The sequence below is a fragment of the Kryptolebias marmoratus genome, linkage group LG18 (assembly GCF_001649575.2).
Source record: "Kryptolebias marmoratus isolate JLee-2015 linkage group LG18, ASM164957v2, whole genome shotgun sequence".
Lineage (NCBI taxonomy): Eukaryota > Metazoa > Chordata > Actinopteri > Cyprinodontiformes > Rivulidae > Kryptolebias > Kryptolebias marmoratus.
Window position 1 is genome coordinate 7,809,299 of NC_051447.1, and position 21,973 is coordinate 7,831,271.

A 21,973-nucleotide genomic window follows, 5' to 3' on the forward strand; every position below is an offset into this window, starting at 1 on the left:
TGGTTTAAGCGACATCTAAACTGTCCATGGAGTCTACGCTGAAGTCGTGCTACATTTAGCATGAGAGTGAAAGTTCTGCAAACATCTACATCCAGTCATAGGCGTTGAATAGATGTTTGCACTTAGCCAAAACTGCGACAAATAAGTGGTCTAGAATCTGGCTTTTTTTTTAAGCAAATGGCCCACCATTCAGAGTGGTGGGTTTTCACACCAAAACGCTCTCAGCGCTAAACCAGGAGGCGTTCTTTATTAGCACCAGTTATTTCTTTCAGGAGCCCTGGAAGCACCTGATCCAGCACCAAAATCTGGCACCAACTCAGAAGCCCAAATGGGTGTGTGGAGTCCAGCAACTAAAGAAAATGTGTGGACGCTATGTTTAAAAACTCTGACTTGGGTTTGCTTTTAGTTTGTTTAGGTCAAAGCAACAAAGACGCTACTTCTATCTTTTATAATAAGACAAATTATCAGTGGAATGACATGAGCAGAATGACGTTCTAAGTGTAGATTTGCGGTGGCGAGTGCCTTTGATTAGATAACTCATTAACCCTTTTTGAGCTGATTCCTATAATGGATTGTGTGCAAGCTATCTTATTAATATTATTGAGTTTATAGGACAGATGTGGCCCAGGGACCACCAGTTGACAACCACTGCTTTCGAACAGGCAGACTTCGGTGTGCCGTTTTGCTATAAATACACACAACCCCACAGAATGCCAGAGGGGAAACCAGCTTAGAGGAATGCTCCAACTCAAGGTGTCTGGATGCCTTTAGCCTGTGGATAAATTAGCGCGCCCTGGAGACGGCGCGGTTTCGGCTTATCTCCATCCTTTTTCAAATTGAGGTGGGAGTTGGTAACGGCAAGAGGTATAAAGGAGATTTAGTCAATCCGGCAGGACATTAATCTCCGTATACCTCCTCAGCATCCTGCAAATATTCAAGCCTGGATCCCCGCGGCCACATAAAGATTTGATGTTGCCGTGCATCTTATCAGCACCTCATTGTAAACCCCTGAGACTGAGTTCATGAGACCCTGTGCCAGTGTTAAGATAATGTACAGTGCTTGTATGAGCATAACAAGAGAGGAGCATGAATTCCTCTGCTACTTAAATTAAACTTCTTTAGTTCCTGTTTTCTGGGAGAAAAAAAACAACTTTTTTTCAGTCATTAAAGGCTGTTCAGTTCTATCAAAATTGATTTCCCCCTTGCTTTTGTGGCTAAAAAAATAAATAAAACAAACCCTTCTTGGAGTACAGGAAAGATAACATCTGCATTATTCATAACCTGTTACACACACTGGCTGCAAATTCTCCTGCCTCCACAGCTTCCTTTAAATGACTTTGCTCTCTCCAATAATAATTTTCCTTGCTCATACACAGAAAAATATGCACGAATTACAGAAAACTTTAAAACAAGTAAAGCATCTTAAACCTTTAAAACAAGGAAAAAAAACTCATGATGATCAAATGTAGAAATGCTAACTTAGTCCTGTTTTAAAGGAAAGCCTGAAATGAGTCCCCTGAGCTGATATTTCTGTCTGTTGTGATCAATCTAGGCCAATATGTTTCACAGTTCTGGTTCTTGCCATGTTGTAGAAGCCTCCCTGCTTCAACACATTTGATTTAAATTGAAGTCATTAACAGACTTCTTCAGAATCAAAAGGTAAACCTAGGTAAAGAGGTAACTCTATCGTTTGATTCAGGTGGATCCCGACAGAGCGACACCGATACGGCTGCTGGTATTGGAGCCAATGAGGTCCTGCCTTTGAGGCGCTGGGTCCAAGACATCTCTGACTCCCATTTAAAGAAACCCATCAACCTCTTCAGGAATGACAAGGTAAAACTTATTTTTCCCTCCAACATATTAGTTAATGGAGTCAGCTTCATTGGCTCCTTTAAGGTATCTTTTATTTTTAAATCAAACGTCGTAGCGCTCCTTGAAGGAATGCATATTGCCCGCCATTTTGGTCAAACCTTGAAAATAATGTTCCACACGCTCTTGATCCATTAGTGCTCGGCGTACGGCTTCACTTGGGTTGATTCCAATAGTAAATCAGTTGTAGATGTACATCTAATGACTTACTTTCTGAGGGTTTCATTGAAGTCTGTCCAGTGGTACATGGGATATTTTGCTAAAAGACAAATATCTCCTTTATATATAGTATGTTTGCACAATCAAGCTTTGGCTAGCACTCTTAGAGCATTGCTCCTAATCTAAATGTAATTACTTCTGCCTGCATTCTCTTCTCATATTTACTTTCTGGGTTCAGAGCAATCTGCAGATGTTTAGCAGGAGTTTGAGGAGTTTAAAAATCGGGCCTTGAACTCCTCATTAGGGCTAACTGATGCGGAGCAGTTTTTGCAAAGTAGAAAAGTGTGCAGCCTGCTGATGTGTGCTTGGTCTCCAACAAAGACCATATCTGCCCAATTAACACGCCGAAGCGGTCTCATTGAGAAAAGGGCACGATGATAATAAAGGAGAATGACTGACTGGATTCTTTCATATTTTCAGTTTCGATATGCCAAAGAGGCCCTAAAGATCGTTTCAGGTCGGTGCTGCTGAAAGAATCAAAACAGAGAGTTGATACTCTGAGGTAAAAGGTGTAGGAGACATACATTTAACGTCTGTGAGTGAGTCATGTCAAGCATGTGTGGATGTGTACGTTTCTCCATTGGCGTCACACATTGTGGGGCTGCGTGATAAATATAAACCCGTCCGTTTAGATACCAGCTGGTACCCACTGACGTACTGTAAGGACTTAACGGAATATTTCACAGATTAAACTGTGACTCACCGCTGGTGTGGAGGAGCTGTTCATTCATGGGCAAAGCAGCTGTTACAGTGCAGACATCACACAGCTGACGGGGAACACTCTGATCCTCACAATCGTTAGATTTGTATATTTATTTTGATGTGTCATATTAGAAAATCACCACCAATATTTTACTGTTACTTTTCAAAGCCTGGAAAGTCCCAACAACAAACTTTAGATTTCATCTATTTCCCAGTTTCTTTAGTTTCTTGTAATCACTTTTTGAGTTAAAGCAATAGCTCAGAGCTTTTTGAAGTGGGGTTCTAAGGAAAGCTTATGAGCAGTTAATATCTTACCTGTTGTAGATGGGTCTTTGAACGGCCTAAAGTTGGAGAAATCAAAAAAGTTCTGACGGGAATGAAGAACTAGCGACTACTTTCAATGGAGTAAAGTTGTTGTTGCCATTTTGAAAACAATTTTCAATGTCAAAAATGCCATAATGGTTCATGCAAACATTTATTTTAAACCATTACATTAACATTAAGTGCTCACCACAGTTGTTTACATAGAATAACTGCAGCTTGGACAACTTCTTATAAATGTATAAAATATCCGCTAGAATAATTGGAATAATTGTAAGATGTAAAAATGATGATGGTGTAAAGGTAAAACAACAACTTTTATCTAAATTGAGGCCAATCAAAGAGATTTCTATAACAGGTAAGATAGTAGTTGTTCACAACCTTTCCACAGAAGTTCACTTTACGAGATCTGATCCCGTAGGCTGCGAATAATGTCAGTTTAACCGATTAGGCCTGCCAAACAGCACGCCTGCAGGCAACACTACAGGCAATTTGTTTGCACTAATGTGCATGTAGCCTGTGGGAGATGCGTAACAACTCTATTCATGTTTTCTTGCTGGCAAATGTTCCCCTGTACGTCTTTGCCCACCTGTTTTCATTTGCACGTCATGTTCCGTCTCCAGCTCTGAATCACCGTGTTGCTGAATGAGCCATACCTGTGTCGGAATGAGCAGCGTTGGATAAACGGCCGCGTTTACATTCAGGCTAACGTCCTCCACTGGGGCCCTCACGCGGCTGATTCACGATGACTCCCCCGCCCCCCCCCCCCAACACACTCACAACTCTGCTCGCCATGTAAATCAGCCGAGCAGCTGGAGAAGCCCGATCTCGGTGACGCTTCTCCCACTAACCCGTTATTACCACATGCCCTTGCCGCCACTGTCAGCACCTGATGATAGTGCTGCTGTGCACACCTGTTAGAGCCAAAGTGAAGCCCTTTTGTGTCACAGAGATGCTCACAGTGCCTTCAGAAATGTTCTCAGGATCATTTTGAAACAAAGCTGTGATATGAAATGTATATCACAGCTACACAAACGCCAAACTGTGCCATACTATTCTCTTCTGCAGAAAACATGATAGGACTTAACAATATACTGAAAATGTATAATTCATGAAATATCAGCTGGCACAATAAATGGCAGACTCAGACTGCCTGTCAGTAATATACAGTATTTGACAATTAGATGTACCCCCGCTGCTCTAAATGTCCACAAATTAATCAGATGATGGCGGCCGAAACACTAAAGCACACGGGGGAGTGTTGTAAACATCACAACGGCAGTAGAAAAAGAAGAGTGGCGAAAAATGTGTTTATTGCAACTAATATTGTCATCGTCCTATTCAGTAATATTGCAGTTGCATTCTGTCTTGATATTGTGCAGCCCTAGAATATCATGAATCCAAGAAAAGCGAAAATTAACTTTTGGAGCCACCCCAATATAAAATGGCTGCCACAGTTCGGCTAGCTTGGGCAAACACAAAAATGGCTCTAACTCAATCAAATTGACAGATTTTGAGGTAAGGTTTGCTGTGGTAGTAGCTGAGGGTAATCTCAAGACCTTCCATGTTATTATTTTATTTAAGGTTTGAACGAAACAGCTGCAACTCCATCTCCTGCCATCATAAGCTGATCTTAGTTCGTATCTCTGACAAGACGCCTTCCTTCAAGGAATGCAGCTCCTTTAAAGTCCAAATACTTTCATTTAATGAGATATCTGGACTAAAAGAAAGGTTCTTTTAGTCCAGAGTCATGGTGTTGTGGTATTCAACCTGCCAGCATGTTTGTTGGCATGCATTTTCACTTTTATACATTGCAATAAAACAAACCTGTAGCTATATATTTAGGTCTAGAGGTTCTATGTTTGGTGTAAACCTGAATCTACCTCATGGTTTTTCAGGAGCTGAACGTTTCTGTCAAGACGAATCAGCTGAAGAAGAAAGAGTAATGAAAGAGGATTCCTTAGCTTTTACCCACAGGGCAAAATGTCTTTTTATAGTCACTTACATCAATATATTTCCCTCCGTCGAGTGCTTCATAACCTTTCATCTCCTCTCTGCTTGGAATGGTGATGACTGGTTGGTACGAATACATAGCAGCAATATAATTTTTTTTTTTTTGGTCTTAAATGGTTTTAAATGCAATCTGTTTAAATTATTTAAACCATTAACACGATATCTTCAGGATGGAAATGGAAAAACAACAAAAAATGCAGTTTTGCAAAAACATATTTACACATTGCACAAATCACAAAAAGCATATAAGGTGAACCAAAAAAAACAGTAAGGAGAATTTGTCATTTTTAGAAAAGGCCACAACAAAGCCAAACAAATAATTTAGAGCAAAACTTCTCGTTTTTTTGACAAGAACGTTCACATTTCAAGAATCAGAAGTTTTGGATTGACTTCCAAATTGATTACCAGCATCATAGTAACACTGAATCAAACTTTTTACTGTTAGATTTAGGTTAGTCCAGATAAGTTAGGCTTATACCAAATGTCTCCAAGGTGATCTCAGGACAAGTATGTTGTGTTTATGATTTTTTTTTTCTTCTTCTTCCCAAACAACGTGTGTTTCTGGTTTCCCTTGCTGATTCTAGTTATGATCTCTGAAGCGGAGCTGCTTATCCATACCGAGCCAAGAGGGGTGTGAAAATGGTGGGCGTAGCTTTTTTTTGATTTTCTGCCAGCCAGAGAAACTGTCGACCAACAGTGCGTCCATGTGTCGCTTCCATCTGATGCTCTGCAGGCTGCTTGACGCCCGCTCTGTCAAGTGACGGATTCGCTTGAAACTTTTGCACGTTCTTTGTAAGCCGCGATGAAAAATACTATAATGGCTTGGAAATCACACCATAAATTTGATTATTATGGATTATGCAATCCAACTCCTTGCAGATCCGTTTTCTCCCCCCCCCCCTCTCCATGCAGAGGCACCGAAGGCCATAAAAACCATCATTAGGCTGCAATGGGCGGTGGCATTACATAACTGTCTGACCACTTACCCCTTTGACTGTGATTGTTCTTATAATAGAAGCAGCATTCTTTCTAGCTCACCGTTAATGAGATGACTCTTGACCCTCCACTGCACCACGGAAATCCGCACTAGAATAGAGCAGATTTATTTGTGTAACAAGATATCTTTAGCTTCTTATTGTGTGAATACTCCAATTTAATGCAGCAGGACTCCACTTTAGGCACAGATCTTTGCGTGCAACGGACTGAGCATTTCTTATTAAACGGGAGTCATATTTCTGAGAGTGAGGGTAAGCAGAAGGATTTGATTCTCCCCAAACACCAAGTAGCCCTGCAGGTGCACTGTCGCCATGACCCCGAGCGTTCGCAGTCTTAAATACTCAGCACAAATACCCACTCAGGAAACAGCGAAATCTTAATTACATGCATCACCACATGGAGCTATTAGGCGACGCTAACTAAAGCTACAACTGCACTCTAAATATGGGCTTTGCATACAAAGAGCAGGCAACCTCCATTGCCAAGGAAACTAACGCAGTACCCGCTTTTGTGTGTCCGTCCTGCGCCGTGGATCAAAAGGGAGTTGTGTTGCGCGAGAGATCAAAATGTCCTCCTCATCAAAAAGACGCGACCAGCTTTTAAAGAGCCTGAAAGCGCGCTCTCCGCCTGCACTGCGGAGTGAAGTGGTTGTGTAACATTTGTCAATTTGTGGTGGTTAGCAGAGGTTTGAGCGGCCAGCATGAGGCCGGCTGACTTCAGAGGCGAGGAGAAGTTTCGCAGCAGTGCAGAGAAGAGGACTTGAACGCTCAGCGGAAAAGGCAGGGCGGGGACGCAAAAAATCCTTTTCTACAGCAGCCTTCGGATTTAAAAGCAAGCAGGGAAAACAAGGGGGTTTACTTTTTCTATTTCATCACCCGGAGGTTCATACATGCGGCCTCTACAGTAAAACTAACTCAACTTAAGCAACTTAAAGGGATAGTCCGGAGACTTTAAAGAGGGGTTCTGCTCCAGAATTGGTTTGTGTTTGACATATAAGATCAGTGTGTGTAAAAACACCAACTTCTGAGTGATCAGTTCTTTCAGAAAATCGGGGAAATAGGCAGATATACATAGTTTATGAACAGTAAGTGTTCCGTCTGAAACTTACTGTAGATCATTACATTTCAATTTAAAAGGGAAAAAAAGCGTCTTGATGAGAGAGAACCACTGATGTAGCCTGAAACACAGGATGACAACTCCAAAGTTTGTTCCTGCTGACATTTAAAGCTTCTTTTTTTTTCTTTTAATTAAAATTAGTGAACCTAAACAGATTGCCTTGACATTTTTGAATCCAACATATGAGCGTACACCGTATCTTACTCTTCAGTCTGCATTAAATTAACTCATGTTCTATTTCTTATTCTTGTTTCTTATAAAAGGTGTTAAAAAACTAAATGGAATTACTGGATAACTAAAACACATTTCATTTGTGAATTTAAACACGGGTGGCAAGAAATAAACTCAGATTTTCAAAAAATACTGCTTTGAATCTTATAATATATTTTTTCTGTAGTGTGAGGAATTTTAAACAGAATATCTGATAGAACATAAACTAGTTTTGGTAAAAAAATTTGCACATTACTGCAGGAAACGACATTCCTAATAAAAGTGCAAAGTAATAAATGCTTTTTTATGTAAAAGGAGACGCTGATCTGGTTTTGTAAATACTCATAAATAGAACGATGCTGCAGCTGAACGCTCTGAAGAAACATTTTTTTCCTCCTTTGAATGTAGACAATAGTGTTTGCTCTCCGTTCCAGGAAAACATTTTCTTTCTTTTTTTTTTTTTACGGTCTTGACGGCACATTGACAAACCATTTATATAAGGCTGCTTCAAACGGACCATGTTCAAAGAAAAGAGCAGCAGCAGAAAAACAGAATACGTAACAGAGCTGTAATTAAACTGACATTGTCAGCCGAGAGCTTGAATTTGACCTCTGAACACCGTGTTCGAGGTGGCACAGTGTTATCACTCGCAGGGTTTACGACTTGTTGATTCTTTTTACCTCAAATTTATTTGCTATTACTTGCCTGAGTGTTTCTTTTTTCCATTAGAGATAAATCAAACAACAGCACAGACAAGTTGGTTGGAATTCTTAGTCATCCTAAGAGTTAAAAAAAAAAAAAGGAAAAGGCGACTGGAGTTCTTCTTTTCTTGTTTTTGTGGAGACATTCGACTTCTCATCCAAGGACCTTTCTCAATTTGCACTAAAGAATGAACAAGTTCCGATCTTCTGTTGACTAATCCCTAGTCACTTTTACACCAATTTGCATTTTTATGTATGGACCCAGAACATTTCTCATGTGGACTAAGCTAACAAAGACCCTAATGACCCTCAAGAGGGAAGGAAAGGGAAGTGATTAGCTCGCATAAGCAGAGCTGTTTAAAAACTTGGAATATTGCACTTTTCAGACTTTAATTACGATTGCTCCTCAGATGAGAAGTTTTTTTTAAAAACTTTAGAAACAGTACAGAAGCTAAACAACAGTAATTAAATGTATTTTTATGTGTTGCTATGCATTGAACTTTTCTTTTTCCTCCTTATTCAAGTTTTAGGATAAACGTCAACTCCTTATTCAAGATGAATTTCCCACCTTCCTGACATTTTGAAACACTTTAACTTCCTATGACATGATGTTCTCTTAAAATTTTATGTTCCCAATCTTTTATTGAAGGTATTTTCCTTTTTATTGTTTTGCTTTGCTTTAAAAGTTACCTCAGCTGTGGTTGTTGTGCAACGAATGTAGGGCATTTAAGTCGTTAACTTTCCAAATTACCTTTTTTATTAGCAGTTTTTAAGTTCTCTTAGACCAATCCTTCAAAATGTTTCAAAAATATATAAAAGAAATAAGAAATCTCCTTACAGATTCTCATTGGGAGGCTGAAGCTCTTCACATCAACACAAACCGACAAAAGACAAACCCCTTTTTTTATTTATGTTGTTAAAATACATATGAAACAATTACAATAAATTATATCCCAAATGCTTACTTTATATAGTTACAAAAAGTTATCACAAACTGTACACATCATGACGGTGGGTGTGTTTTTGTTCTTGCTTGATACAGATTCAACAATTACAGCTCAAAAGCTCTAGTTTCCTACGGATGGAAAAACGTTTTGAAGTCGGAGGTTTTCCGGTTTCACTAATTGTTCACAACTGTTGCACAATGTGTATAAATGCGCTACTCGATTACAAGTCGGAGCTTCTCAAAGTGCCACCAAACAATAGAATTACATTTGTGATGCCTCTGTTTCCATAAATTCACAACAACTTGCTCAGGTTCGACTTCTCAGTATATACAGATAGTGCCATTGACATCAACGACCCCCGTTTGTGGAAACACAGGCGCTCTGTGTGGAACGTAAATACAACAGAATGCACGCGAATCAATTCAAAAACGAGCATCTGCCTATTCAAAATAACAGCAAACAATAAAATGCCATAATTTGAACATCTCCTAATGTAGTCTTTGTATATTTTTTTCTTGTGGATTAAACCCTCTTTCAAATGACTTGCATTCTGCTTATATTGACATTTTACACAGACGTCCTTTTCTTTTAGGAAACAGAGCCGTGCACACAGGTTTAGATACAACTGTAAACACAAAGTTCAAGATATCAAATACTCATACATTGCACACATTTTCCCCTCAATAAGTGCTTTTGTTAAAGTGGTGACAGGCATGCTACAAGTACAAAATAAATAAATAAATCCTATGTTGGGAGCAAAGCAGGGGAAAAGCATCATTTACTGCATGTGCAAGATAACAGTATATAGCCTTTCTCTCATTGCTATGCTGATTACTTAATACTTTAGTTTATTACTCACATGTGAGAAGTTCTGTTGTGAACTGAATGTAACATGGCTAAATGGAAACATAACAAATCGTATGTGGAGGTGGAGCTCCCTGAATTCAACACCATGAAGAAAATGTTCACAGAAGCTGTTTTTTTTTTTCAGATAATGTCAGATATTGTTGAACTCTGGCATCGATCCCTTTTTAGTGCACTTTTTAACTGCAACATTTAAGGTTAGACGGCAACAAATACGTTTCTTCCCTAATTAGATTTGCAAGTTCAATCTGCTATTAAGCCAAAATCTCCCATGCGTAGAAAAATAACTATAAAGTTTGTCACTTCATATTGATTGATTTGGCTTTTAGAAACACAGAGTAATTTAGTATCTGCCTGCTCCTTGGTATTCTGTACATTACACTGCTACATGTTTCTGCTAACTTCTCTTCAATCATCTCTTTACGGATGGTTTTCAACATCTGTGACAGATGCACATGCTCGGTTGCCTCTTAGAGTAAAACCTAGATTGATGCTGTTCACCGCTAACTGTTTTCATGGCACCAAGCAGCCCTTTTAATTTGAGCCTCAATAAATTAAATTTGTAAAGCACCAGAAAGCTTTTGGGCCAAAAGAATCTTGCTCAATATATCGCTAAGGTTGAAGCAGGTTTATGTAAAACATGAATACCTACTTGAAGCTCTATTCATGTGATAAATGCTTGGTAAATAAAAACCTTCCTAAACTCTTGAACTGAATGACCATGAGTGCTGTGCATAGCCATCTCCTTAGAGCACTTGGAGAAGTCGCATTCAAATGAATACATAACATTTCAATACAACCATAGAAACAAATCGGAGTGACTTCAGATCCCGTACAACATGCTCTTAATAAGCAGCGCGACCTCTTAAATGTCTGCTTTCTTTCAGCGGTGGTTGTACCTGGCGTCATCAGGGTGTCTGCGGAGGCTTGGGTGAAGAACACGAAGCTTGGCTGTCAAAGCTTGCAGCTCTTCCGGGCCACTGAAAAAATAAAACATCACAAAACGGACCGTTTTACAGAGGCGTTTTCATTTAGTTTTGGTAATGCATCAGTATTTATGACAGTTCTGACTGCAATCACAGGCAAATTTATCCTTAAAGGGTGACATTTTCGAAAATATTCAATATTCAGAGAAGATTTCTAGACACATTTCGAAATGCAGGGGCTGAATGGAGTGTCAGCAAGAAGCCAAAACAATCTATTACTGTGTGCATTCATTTTTAACAAAAGTCGTCCTCACATCCGCTACAATATTTTGACATAAATTTTAAATGTACCTCAGTAAAGTGTCACAATCTGTATTCATCTTTCTTTAAAAGGGGACAGATCTAATGTAAAGCAAGAAAAATAATTGGAAAAGGGTGAAAACTTAATCTGCGACACAATCTCAGAAAACTATTACTTTGAGTCTTGGAACGTGACTTGATTGTTTTTATGATGGGGAAAAAAACAACACACAGGAATCCTGGTTTAATAAAATTTATAAAACTGTCATTTTCTTCCATCTGGACCATCAGCATGTACATTATACTGCCAAAAGTATTCCCTCGCCTCCCCTCACACACATATGAACTTGAGTGACATCTCATTCTTAATCCATAGGGTTTAACATGATGTTGCAGCTATAACAGCTTCAGCTCTTCTGGGAAGGCTTTCCACAGGCTTAGGAGTGTTTATGGGAAGTTCTGACCATTCTTCTAGAAGCTCATCTGTGAGATCAGACACTGATGTTGGACGGAATGCCTGACTCTCAGTCTCTGCTCTAATTCATCCCAAAGGTGTTTCTAAGGTGTCCCAAAGGCTGAGGTCAGGACTCTGTGCAGGCCAGTCAAGTTCTTCCACACCAAACTCGCTCAGCTATGTCTTTATGGACCTTGCTTTGTGACCTTGTGTTCAGTCATGTTGGAACAGGAAGGGGCCATCCCCAAACTGTTCCCACAAAGTTGGGAGAATGAAATTGTCCAAAATGTTTTGATATGTTGAAGCATTAAGAGTTCCTTTCACTGGAACTAAGCAGCCGAGCCCAACTCCTGAAAAACAACCCCACAGCATAATACCCACTCCACCAAACTTTATACTTGGCACAATGCAGTCAGAGAAGGACAGCTCTTCTGGTAACTGCCAAACCCAGACTCATCCATCGGATTTCCACAGAAATGCGATTCATCTCTCCAGAGAACACGTCTTCACTGCTCTACAGTCCAGTGGCAACATTCTTTACACCACCGCATCTGACACTTTGCACTTGGTGATGGAAGGAAACCCATTCCATGAAGCTCTCTGTGCTGTTCTTGAGCTAATCTGAAGGCCACATGAAGTTTGGAGGTCTGTAGCTGTTGCCTCTGCAGAACGTTGGTGACCTCTGTGCACCTGCTGAGCCAACTCTGTGATTTCACGTGGCCTATATCTTTGTGGCTGAGCTGCCATCGTCCCCAATCTCTTCCACTTTATTATAACACCACTAACAGATGACTCTGGAATATTTAGTAGTGAGGAAATTTCACAACTGGACAAATTGCAGAAGTGACATTCGATCACGATACCACGCTGGAATTCACTGAACTCCTGAGAGCGACCCATTCTTTCACAAACGTTTGTAGAAACAGTCTGCATGCCTAGGTGCTTGATTTTATACACCTGTGGCAATGAAAGTGATTGGATCACTTGAATTCAGTGATTTGGAGTAAATACTTTTTGGCAATATAGCTTATGTTGATGGTTCACACACTCTTAACAAAAAGGCTGAAATACCCATGCTGCGCCACTAGGTGTCGAACATCTACATTAACATCATATCAAAGTACAGAGGAAGAACGTGCTCCCCGTGCATCAGCAAAAAGAGGAAAAACAGCTGCTAATTATTGTTTAAGATGTATTCTGACTTTCTAAAATTAGTTTTAAAATAAAAAAATGCAAACGAAAAACAAACAAAATCATATGAATTTCTCCATTTAAAGTGCAGTTCATAAATCACTGCATGTATTCTCGTTAATGTCACATTCGTGGAGCCTCTCTCAAGCTCTGCAAGCCTGAGCTCTTGAGGCAAAGAGAAGGGAAAGCGTGGACTTAAAGAAAAGAACTTTTATGTACCTCTCCCAGAGCGTGCCAGTGTGTGATGGGTTTTCGGGGATAAGCCAACATTTCGTTCCAGTGATCTCGTCCGAGGCCCACGGCATCTGGACCGGCTCGACACACACCGATCACCTCATTGTGTCCGACCCTGTTACCAGTGAGACACTCGCATTGAAACAGTTTGAATCCACAAAGTGATGCCTCTGCTCGACATGAACCCCCCCCCAATGATCACACAACTGAAATTTTGTGACGTTCTTGAGAAGATAGTTTGTGGAGACAGACAAATAGAACAACTAAAAAGTAACTGATTAATTTATCTATTGTTCATTGGTCAAATATACCAGATACATTTTCTTTCTGTAAACTAAGAGCCTCGTTGATCTTGCACACTCCTGTCCAGGGATGAGATGTCAAGATGTTAGTTTTTATTATAACAAGGAGATGAAGACTCCAACATGGACATAGCACTGAATGGGCAAAAACCTTAAAACTTTTGTTTGAACAGTTCAAGTAGATTACTTGTTCTTTATCAACCAAAATACTTTTTTTCATTCTCCTTGAAATTTCTTTGAATTAGATGGAAGGTGGGCGAGTTCGTCACAGCTGAGGTACTATATGTTCTTTCTGACTGAGTTGCAAAAGTCTGACATGTTGTTCCGTTTATAGGTGAGTGTAAATGTCAGAAGACTGGGACTTTATTTCCTCTGAAAGTAGAGACTAGACAGGGGCACAGCGAAGTCGGATTGTTTTAATTTGTCTCGAGGTCTGTTTTCTACACCTATACTCCAGTTTGCACATCATGTTCGATTCAGGTTGCTGCGTCTCATTGGTGTCTGCAGGAAATGCGGTTTTCTTCAAAAAAACATCTGTATGTGTCCGTGTCGTCTCTTAGCCTCCAAAATGTTGCACATCTTCTGAGATCTGCAGCATTGTGTTTAAGAAGAACTCTAACCTAAAACTGACCTAATACATCTGATTTATACATGAGATCTAAATGTAGACACTGGATTTTTATTAAGAGAGTCTTCCAATGTTACCTTTACGAGAGTGGTAAACATGCATGCTTAATTATTTTTTTACTTTTTCCATGGCAGTATCTCCAACCAGACCTTACTGGTTACTTTGACAAGTCCTGCACATCATTTTTGGACAGATTTCTCTGTATGGGTCTGTTTCAACTCTGGCGTATTGATGAAGTTTATGACATTAAGTTCTTCTACATCATATCTGTTGGACTGATGTCTGGATTTTGGCTTTTAAAACTGCTACTTTATTTTTCTTTAATCATTCCTTTGTCTGCTTTTTTTTTGGTCCTTCTCGCCGCACTTCCTGCTTTCTCCTGAAACCAAGCTCATGAACATTATTAGTTAATGTGAGCGGAAAACGCCTTTGTGACCTCTTGGTATATTACACAATTTGCTCTTGATTGATTAATCAATACCCTAAAGATTGTGTAACCTTTTCCCGTGTGACTAGCGAAGGTCCACGCCGTGATGCACTTCTAGAGACAATCCCACGGTTTGATAAATCGCTGTTCTTTAAATAACACTGTCATTGATTAGGGAAAAATAAAACACTTGGCTCCACCTTGACCTTCAGATTAGTTACTAATCGGGGAGGTTTGCTCTCTTCACTCGCAGACATGCAATATTGGATTTTTTTCAATAAGTAACCAAAAATCTTTTTGATTCAGTTTTATTTATAGAGCACCAATTCAGAACTGGAATAACCTCTTCAAATTAGTCAATTTAACTCCCAAATGACATTTAATTAAATTACCAAGCCTACTATTTTTATTTCAGGATGTTTTGAGTCTTCTTCATGAAAACATTTAAGCCAACGCTGTGCTTTAAGAAGCGAGTGTTGCACTTACCGATCATAATCCATCACCATGATGGACAGACTGACTTGTTCCACGTTCTCTGGGGGAATGTCGAAGATGATGGCTTCGTTGTATACGGGATTAAGTGTGCTTTTCTTGATTGTTGTTTTCCTCTTCTTCAGCCTCCGTCCATTGCAGACCAGGTAAACCTTCACGTACGGGTCTGTCAAAGAGAAATTCTGTGTTTTTTAATGTGCTCAATAGGATAAAGTCACTAAAACACCACCAGCCCCCCCTCTCTGTTTCTTTCACGTTTCTGTTCTAAAAGGCCTCCTGCTGTCTCATTTTTGGTCGAATTTCTGGCTCAGTTTGCTTTCATCTCGTTTACCCGAGGAGCCTGTGATGTCCATGGCTTTGAGGTTTCTGCATTTGATGACTGTTAGGGTCATTCTCCCCGCTGTGGGCAGGTAGCACAACGAGTACATGATCTCTCCCAGGTCGATGCTCTCCTGGGGGACGAAAGAGACGCAGCAGAAAAAAAAAAGGTTTAGGAGTTTTTTTTAAAATGCTTTGACCACATTCTGTGAATCTAAATGTCAAAGCCAAACAGTAACCTTTTAGTCCTTCCCTGCACTTTGCAAACCTTTTTTTATTCTGATAAGCACTTTAAAGTTTGAATGAATAATGCAGGTTTTCAGACAATATAACTACAGATTCTATAGGTGGAAATTTTTGACTCCAGCAGAAAAATCTCACTCCAAGGGGAAAAAAAAACCCAAACAACAAGATGAGACTTGCAGTTGGCTTAATTGCATTTGTAGTTTTATCTCCAGTCCAATTTGTATCGAATTTTTTATAGATTTTCTGACTTTGAGCATATTTGTAAAAGGATAAGAATTATGTGTACAAAATAGAAATGATTACTTGATACAAACTTGTACAGTGTCCTTTTTTTTTATCATAATGCTTTGCTTCCAGGCAGTCATGATGGTGTTTTATTATTGATTTTCTCAGTTTTTTTCTGCAAAATGTCTGCTTTATAGCTAGTTTATTACCCCTGGAAACAACCAGCTTCCATAACTCCACTACTTTTAACCCAGCCAGAATGGGGGGAGGATACGAGAGCGACAATAGTTTAAGAATTAAGAGGACGCAGATCGATTAAGAAATACTTCGTTAAACAAAATGTGTATATTTTTCCTTTTCTTATACTTCAGGTTGGTACACTCTCAGACATGCTTGTACATACTCTGCTGCAAATTTAACTTCCTGTTTATGTAGGCAGCAAAAATAAGTTACCGAACTTTTTGTTTTTTTACGCAGAAAATTATTTGCAAAAAATTAAATGTAGGAAACAATCGCAACATTTAGATTTTAAAGTAGTGAGATTTGAAAATAAAATCTTTCATAGGTTTGTTTTAAAGAAGTTCTGCGTGCTTTAATACTGTTCTACCTCTCTGTTTCATTGCCATTTTCATCCTATTGTATTTTGTGTGACTAGATTGACACAAAATTTTAACGCCATATAGTCCTAACTGTAAGAATTGCTACTTGTATTAAAATCTCTGCAACTCACACTCTAAGATGATATAACCAACAACTTAATCCTACTTTAAAAAGTACCAAATGCTGTCCTCAGGTGTATTAAGGATAAAGACGGGGTAACGGCTTGGTTCTGGCATCCAGGTGTTAAACGAGATGATTAGATCCCAATTTTCATCCTGAAGTTTGGTGGAGACTTAGAGAAAAAGAAATGATCAAAAAATGTAGAGGAACGCAAACTGCTGAAAGCCTTAACAGACTTTCCTCTGTCGCTCAGATAATTACTGAGATTTTTTTAGTTTTTAACCAAACTTCGTTTAGGCCTTGCGCAAAACTAAATCTGCAACTACTTTAGTGTGCAGGGGTAGAGTTTATCACAATAAGTGCATTTATTATTAAAGCAGAGCAAAGTGTGATAAATGTGAGTGTCAAAGTTAATGCATCTGGAGCCATTTTACCATTTCCTGTTTGAAGAGAGCGATTATGAGGATATACGATCATTAGTACTTTATAGCTCTACGGTTTGTTAGGAATTTCAGTTGAGGTTGTATTTATTGCATCCACTGTTGGATATTTTTACTTTCCGTGGTTATATTTACAAGAGCAGAACACCCAGCAGTTTCTGGAAAATGTGCGTGGGTGTTTGGCTGATTAAATACATTTCCCAAAGCATTTGAATTATGCAATATTCTCCACCTGCTACGCGTGTGAAGCAGCGTTGAGACCCTGAAAAGTCAATTGGTGCAATATTTTCTGATCAGACCTTGCTAAAAATGGTATAAATACTCATTCAGTGTTTTCCCCTCGCTAACAGCAACAGGTGAGGATTTGTTTCCATCTGAAATGGCGACTCACTGTAGTTGCTGCGTGAATATCCTTCCACACCACTGCCTCCCTGGAAAGATCAGAGAGTTCAAAGAGGTTGTCCACCACGACCTCGCCAATCATGTCATGGCTCGTGAATCGGTCAAAGTCGTAGACGCTAAAGTGCAGCTTCCGATTGCAAAGCTCGTCGTACGCCACGGGGAAACAGAAGGTCTCGTCAAACGTGGGGTTCAGATTCTTGCGGTGCACTCGCGTCTGGAACTTCTTCTTCCTGTCAGGCAGCAAGTACATCTTCACATACGGGTCGGAGGTGCCCGTGAAGTCTTTGGCAGGCAGGTCTAAGGCCTTGAGGATCCTCACGACCAAAGCCTGCTCCTCGTAGTCGTAACGGAGCGAGAAGCTGAGCTTCCCACAGGTTTCTACCTGCCCTTTGGCCTCATCCTCGGAGTCCACAGACTTCTGCTTGTAGAGTTCAGGCTTGATTCTTCCGAAGCTCACTGTAGAGGACTGGCGGAGAGGCACTGCGTCCATGCTGAAGTCCACGCTGGTGACATTCATCTGACGAGGCAGGTGGCGCCGGAATGAATTGTGCCTGTTAAAAAAGTTAGAGAGCATCTTGTAAATATCTTTAATGGCCTTGGTGTTGAAACGGCATGCGGTATTACCTTTTTTTTCCAAAAAATAGGGGGTAGTGTAGAGAGCAGTCAGTATCTTACCTGCAGTAGACAGCACTCAGAAGGGTAAGAAAGCTAACAGGTAGTCAGAGCATGCCTTATTCCAGAGTGACTGCCTCCTAAAAAAAGACCTTCTACAGAACACTACAGTATATCAGGTATATTTTACACCTCGTTTCTTTTGCTTGAAACTTTAATTTACGTCATCACCATCTCAGGTGAAAAATATCAGCATTCCTACGCTAACTGCCAGCACTGAGACTGCTGAACGTATCCTGCTCTAAATCTGCTTTGGCTCAGTTTCCCCAAGTCAAATCCCAAAAACGACTACAGGCAGTAAGAAACGAATAATTATAAAAGCATGTGTGACATTTTTTCCTGAAGAGATGAAAGGATTTCTGTATGAGACAGATAAGAAGATCCGTTGAGTAAAAAGACAAAAGAACTCCTGGTGAGCTCAACTGATCAACAAGAAGACATTTTATCAGCCTGGTAGCATGCATGTAGCGTAGCAACATGGGTGTAATTTAGTTCAGTAACAAAAATGTAAATCTCACGCAAAAGAAACATGGTGTAAAACATACTTAATATTGGATCGAAAAGCTCTAAATTTAAGATTAAGCTGTTTTTAGATGAAAGAAATTCAACCTTAAAAAGGTTTCTGCTCTGAGCAGCTGTTAGCGTTACTCCCCTGTGAGAATTTCTTCCATATTCTCCACACTGAGATCACTGTCTACTGCAGGTAAGACACTAACTACTACATACAACCCGCCTTAAAATAAACAAACTATTTGTTTTAATAAAAGTAGCTTTGTTATGATAAGATTCAGAGTAAAACCACCTAACTCTGGATGTACTACCGTGTTAAACTGAGCCCTGAATGGCTGTAGCTTCACTTCAGGCCAATCTCATTTTCTAGTGACGACCTATCAAGAGCAGAAATCTTAGTGTGCTCATCGTGCCCAAGTTAAATATTGTCTGTTTCAGGCTTAAATTGGAAACAAACAAACAAAAACTAGCCTTTATTCACAGGTTTTTGTTTGGCTGAAAACAGATTTCATCCTGCGACTCGTACCAGGAATTATCTAGTGTCGAGTCAAAATGACAAGCCAATTTTTGCCTATACTGTCTTTTGTTGTGGGGAACCAAAACCCATCTTGGGCATTCACATTTGGCCCCATCCACCGATTACCTGACGTCCGCAAATTTCAGCGAGGTTGACATCGTCTGACAAAACTCTGCTTGATTCTCCCAATCTTGTCACCTAGCATCTGGCCCCCCTGCTTTCCGACACTAAGACAGTCACAGCAGTGGCCCAAATTATGTTGCACAGGCGGGACAATTGAAGATTAAATGGTAAATGGGCTGTACTTATATAGCGCCCTTCTAGCCAATCAGGCCACTCAAAGAGCTTTACAACCCAATCTGTGCCCTCATTTACCCATCCACACAGAACTCTACCACGTCTCTGCAAAGCTAACCTGACGTAGTCATTCCATAGAGACTAATCAGTGCTTTAGATCACATTCATACTCTGAGGTAGTGAGGGGTTCAGTGTCCTACGCAGGGACGCTTCGACATGTGGCATACTGGTAAAAACCACTGAGCCACAGCCGCGGCTTTAGTAGTTGTTTACTACTAAAGTGTAGTAAGCAACATAAAAGACTGAGCTTATGAGCCAGTAAGAACTCCAAGAGAAAATGCGCAGAAGAAGAAAAATACCTAAATGGATGTTTGGCGCTAATAATTTGTTGTAGCCCTCCTGATTTCTGACTGTGTTGTTCAGCTTCAGCACTATTTCAGTGCAGCTGGAAATGACAATGCACATGACTCAGAGTGAAAGCATCATGCACTCACAAGGATGCAATGTGCTCAGAAACGGCTATTTGCAAAGAACTGGTGGATACTGTCTACGGGCTGAAATTATATACTGTATCTGAACTTTATTTGTGCAACCTTGAGAAGCAAAGCTGATATTTTAAATACGATGAGGATCATCATTTCTCCCCCCCCCAAAAAATCGATAGCTGCTAATAAACAGTACATCACGACTATTTTGGTGTCCCCTTTGATGTTGTAACTTCCCCGAACTATCAGGCTTTAGGCATTTCTCAGAGAGCGGAACCGCCATCAGAAAAGTGGGTGGACAAACTGTAAAAGTAGGTGTTGTAATCTTTAACTTGGCCTCTCGGCCTCGCTTGGTGGGCGTACGATTCATAAAGACCTTGGCAGCAATATAATGGAATTAATGAGCCCAACGACAAGCCGAAGCAAGTGTCAATAACAGCTTTCTCCGAGAAAGCGATCACAGCTGCCTGGTGCACGTCACCAAGAACTTGCCCTTCCACCGTGACAGCTCGCGCCCCACAGCAATGCTAATTATGGCCGTCCTGCTTTAAACACCGAGCTGGGAAACAAAGAGAAGCGAGAGCTGATTGTTTAATATCTGGGGTTTCTGCCCGCCGTTACCATGGCAGCGCGACTCGCACGAACTAGTGATTACAGGGTTCAAATGGCAGCAAGAGGATGTGCCAGATATGATAAAGAGAGAGGCTTTTGGTGTAAATGTGCGAAGGCTCTTCAAGGTCACCGAGCAGTCAGGGGCGATTTGCGTGACATGTGGCAAAGTACCTCGAGGACAGAGGCAACACTGTGAACTGCCAGGACATTTTCTGCGCCGAGGCGTCGTTGGTTTGTGTGTCTTGGTGCAGCGTGATTGCTTTTATCAGATTATTACAGTCTGTTCGCGGGGATTGGGTTGGCACTTCATACCTGGAGGAGGAGGTTGGCTCGGTGGTCTGCCTCTGGATTTTTGTTGGCTGCCGGCTGATCTTCTCCCTCAGGGCTGTTTGCACCTCGGCGGGGATGTCTGGCGACGTCTGACTGATCTTCATGGCCGCCTCCAGGTGCTTCACAGAGCTCTGTCCGTTCACCTTCACCTCGGGCGGCTGCTTCTTTTCCACCTCTGCCACCTTGCACTCGGTGACAGGGGGGGCCCTGGGTGGAGGCGCCTCGAGGAACCCCACGTGGAGGCCATTTTCGGCGTGGGCTGACAGAGTCTTGCTCCTCCAAATAGGCCAGCACAGCTTCCAAAAGACAAAGAGAGAGACTACCAACAAGGCGAGGCCACAGAAACCCACGACCACAGCAAGGAGACTGATAGAGATGTCTGTTTTAACCCACACAGGAGGGGGACAGGAAAGATGAGACAAGCCAGCGAGGGGACACGAGACAAACGTGCAAGGAAGGAGGAGAAAACAAGAGAGAAAGCAAGCTGTAAGAAGAGCAGGTATATTCTGCATAAAGTCATAAAAAAACTACAGTGAAGGACACAGCATCAGAAAGTTTCAGGAAGAGGAAATCTACAGCTCACATTTCCTTTTTTTAGTCGATTATTTCCAAATTTGCATTGACTGCAAGAAAAGGTTAATGCAGCTTCAAGATCTGATTTTATGTAAAACATTCCCCCAAACTGCAGAGTGGAAAGGGAAAGGAGGAAAAGAGAAAACGAGAGCTGCCGATTCCTCTTTCCACTGCACCTGTTGCTCCTTCAGCGGAGTGAACTGAGCTCCGCAAGATGCGTAACAGGTTTCAGAACACCGTGAACTAAACGGAGAGCAAAGTGATGCAGCAAAGTTTCATCAAAGAGGAGAGGACCTTTCCCCTCCCCCTAAGGAACTATGATGTGAAGTGTCAGATCATATAATTGGTAAAAAAAAACAAAAAAAAACTTCATTGAATTTACCTGCGTGTCCTTTACCTTGTATGTTGCTCTCCAGGGGGAAAATATCCGCGCATTTCTCCCGGTCGACGTGTCCCGCGAGGCAAAGTTCCGTGACGATCTGCAGAGCCCTTTGGCACAGGGTGACGCTGTCCTCCGTCCAGACGCTCATGTCTCTCCTGTTAAGCCATTGCACGCCGGAGGAGCCGGGAGGGCGGCGGTTCATTTGGGCACCTTCGATGCGCCGCGGAGCGCAGCCTGTCCGCGGGAGACGGCGGGGAGGCGCGCTGCGTCCTCAGCCACATCCAAGAAGCTCGCGTCGACTGGGAGCGACTGTCCGCACGCCTTTGCCCCCC

At 41.0% G+C, this 21,973-nt stretch overlaps 1 protein-coding gene across 2 annotated transcripts; it reads right to left on the bottom strand.

The window, feature by feature from the left end:
- Window positions 1-9,051: 9,051 nt before the first annotated feature.
- Window positions 9,052-21,950, bottom strand: syt10 (synaptotagmin X). 2 transcript variants are annotated; one of them, XM_017411470.3, is made up of 7 exons: window positions 21,657-21,950; window positions 20,669-21,065; window positions 17,253-17,814; window positions 15,244-15,364; window positions 14,907-15,078; window positions 13,049-13,178; window positions 9,052-10,938 (listed from the first exon to the last, which is right to left on the bottom strand). In XM_017411470.3, the coding sequence occupies exons 1-7, from the start codon at window positions 21,841-21,843 to the stop codon at window positions 10,867-10,869; spliced, it is 1,641 nt and encodes a 546-aa protein (XP_017266959.1). In that variant the 5' UTR covers window positions 21,844-21,950; the 3' UTR covers window positions 9,052-10,866. The 2 variants fall into 2 exon arrangements, with proteins under 2 accessions (XP_017266959.1, XP_017266958.1); XM_017411469.3 differs by having other exon boundaries at window positions 21,642-21,950.
- Window positions 21,951-21,973: the final 23 nt, after the last annotated feature.

Coding starts and splice junctions, on each gene's coding strand:
- syt10 (XM_017411469.3), bottom strand. CDS start 21,843: ATGAACCGCCGCCCTCCCGGCTCCTCCGGCGTGCAATGGCTTAACAGG. Junction 15,079..15,243: donor GGACATCACAGGCTCCTCGG/GTAAACGAGATG, acceptor TCTCTTTGACAG/ACCCGTACGTGAAGGTTTAC. Junction 10,939..13,048: donor ACTGGCACGCTCTGGGAGAG/GTACATAAAAGT, acceptor TTATTTTTTCAG/TGGCCCGGAAGAGCTGCAAG.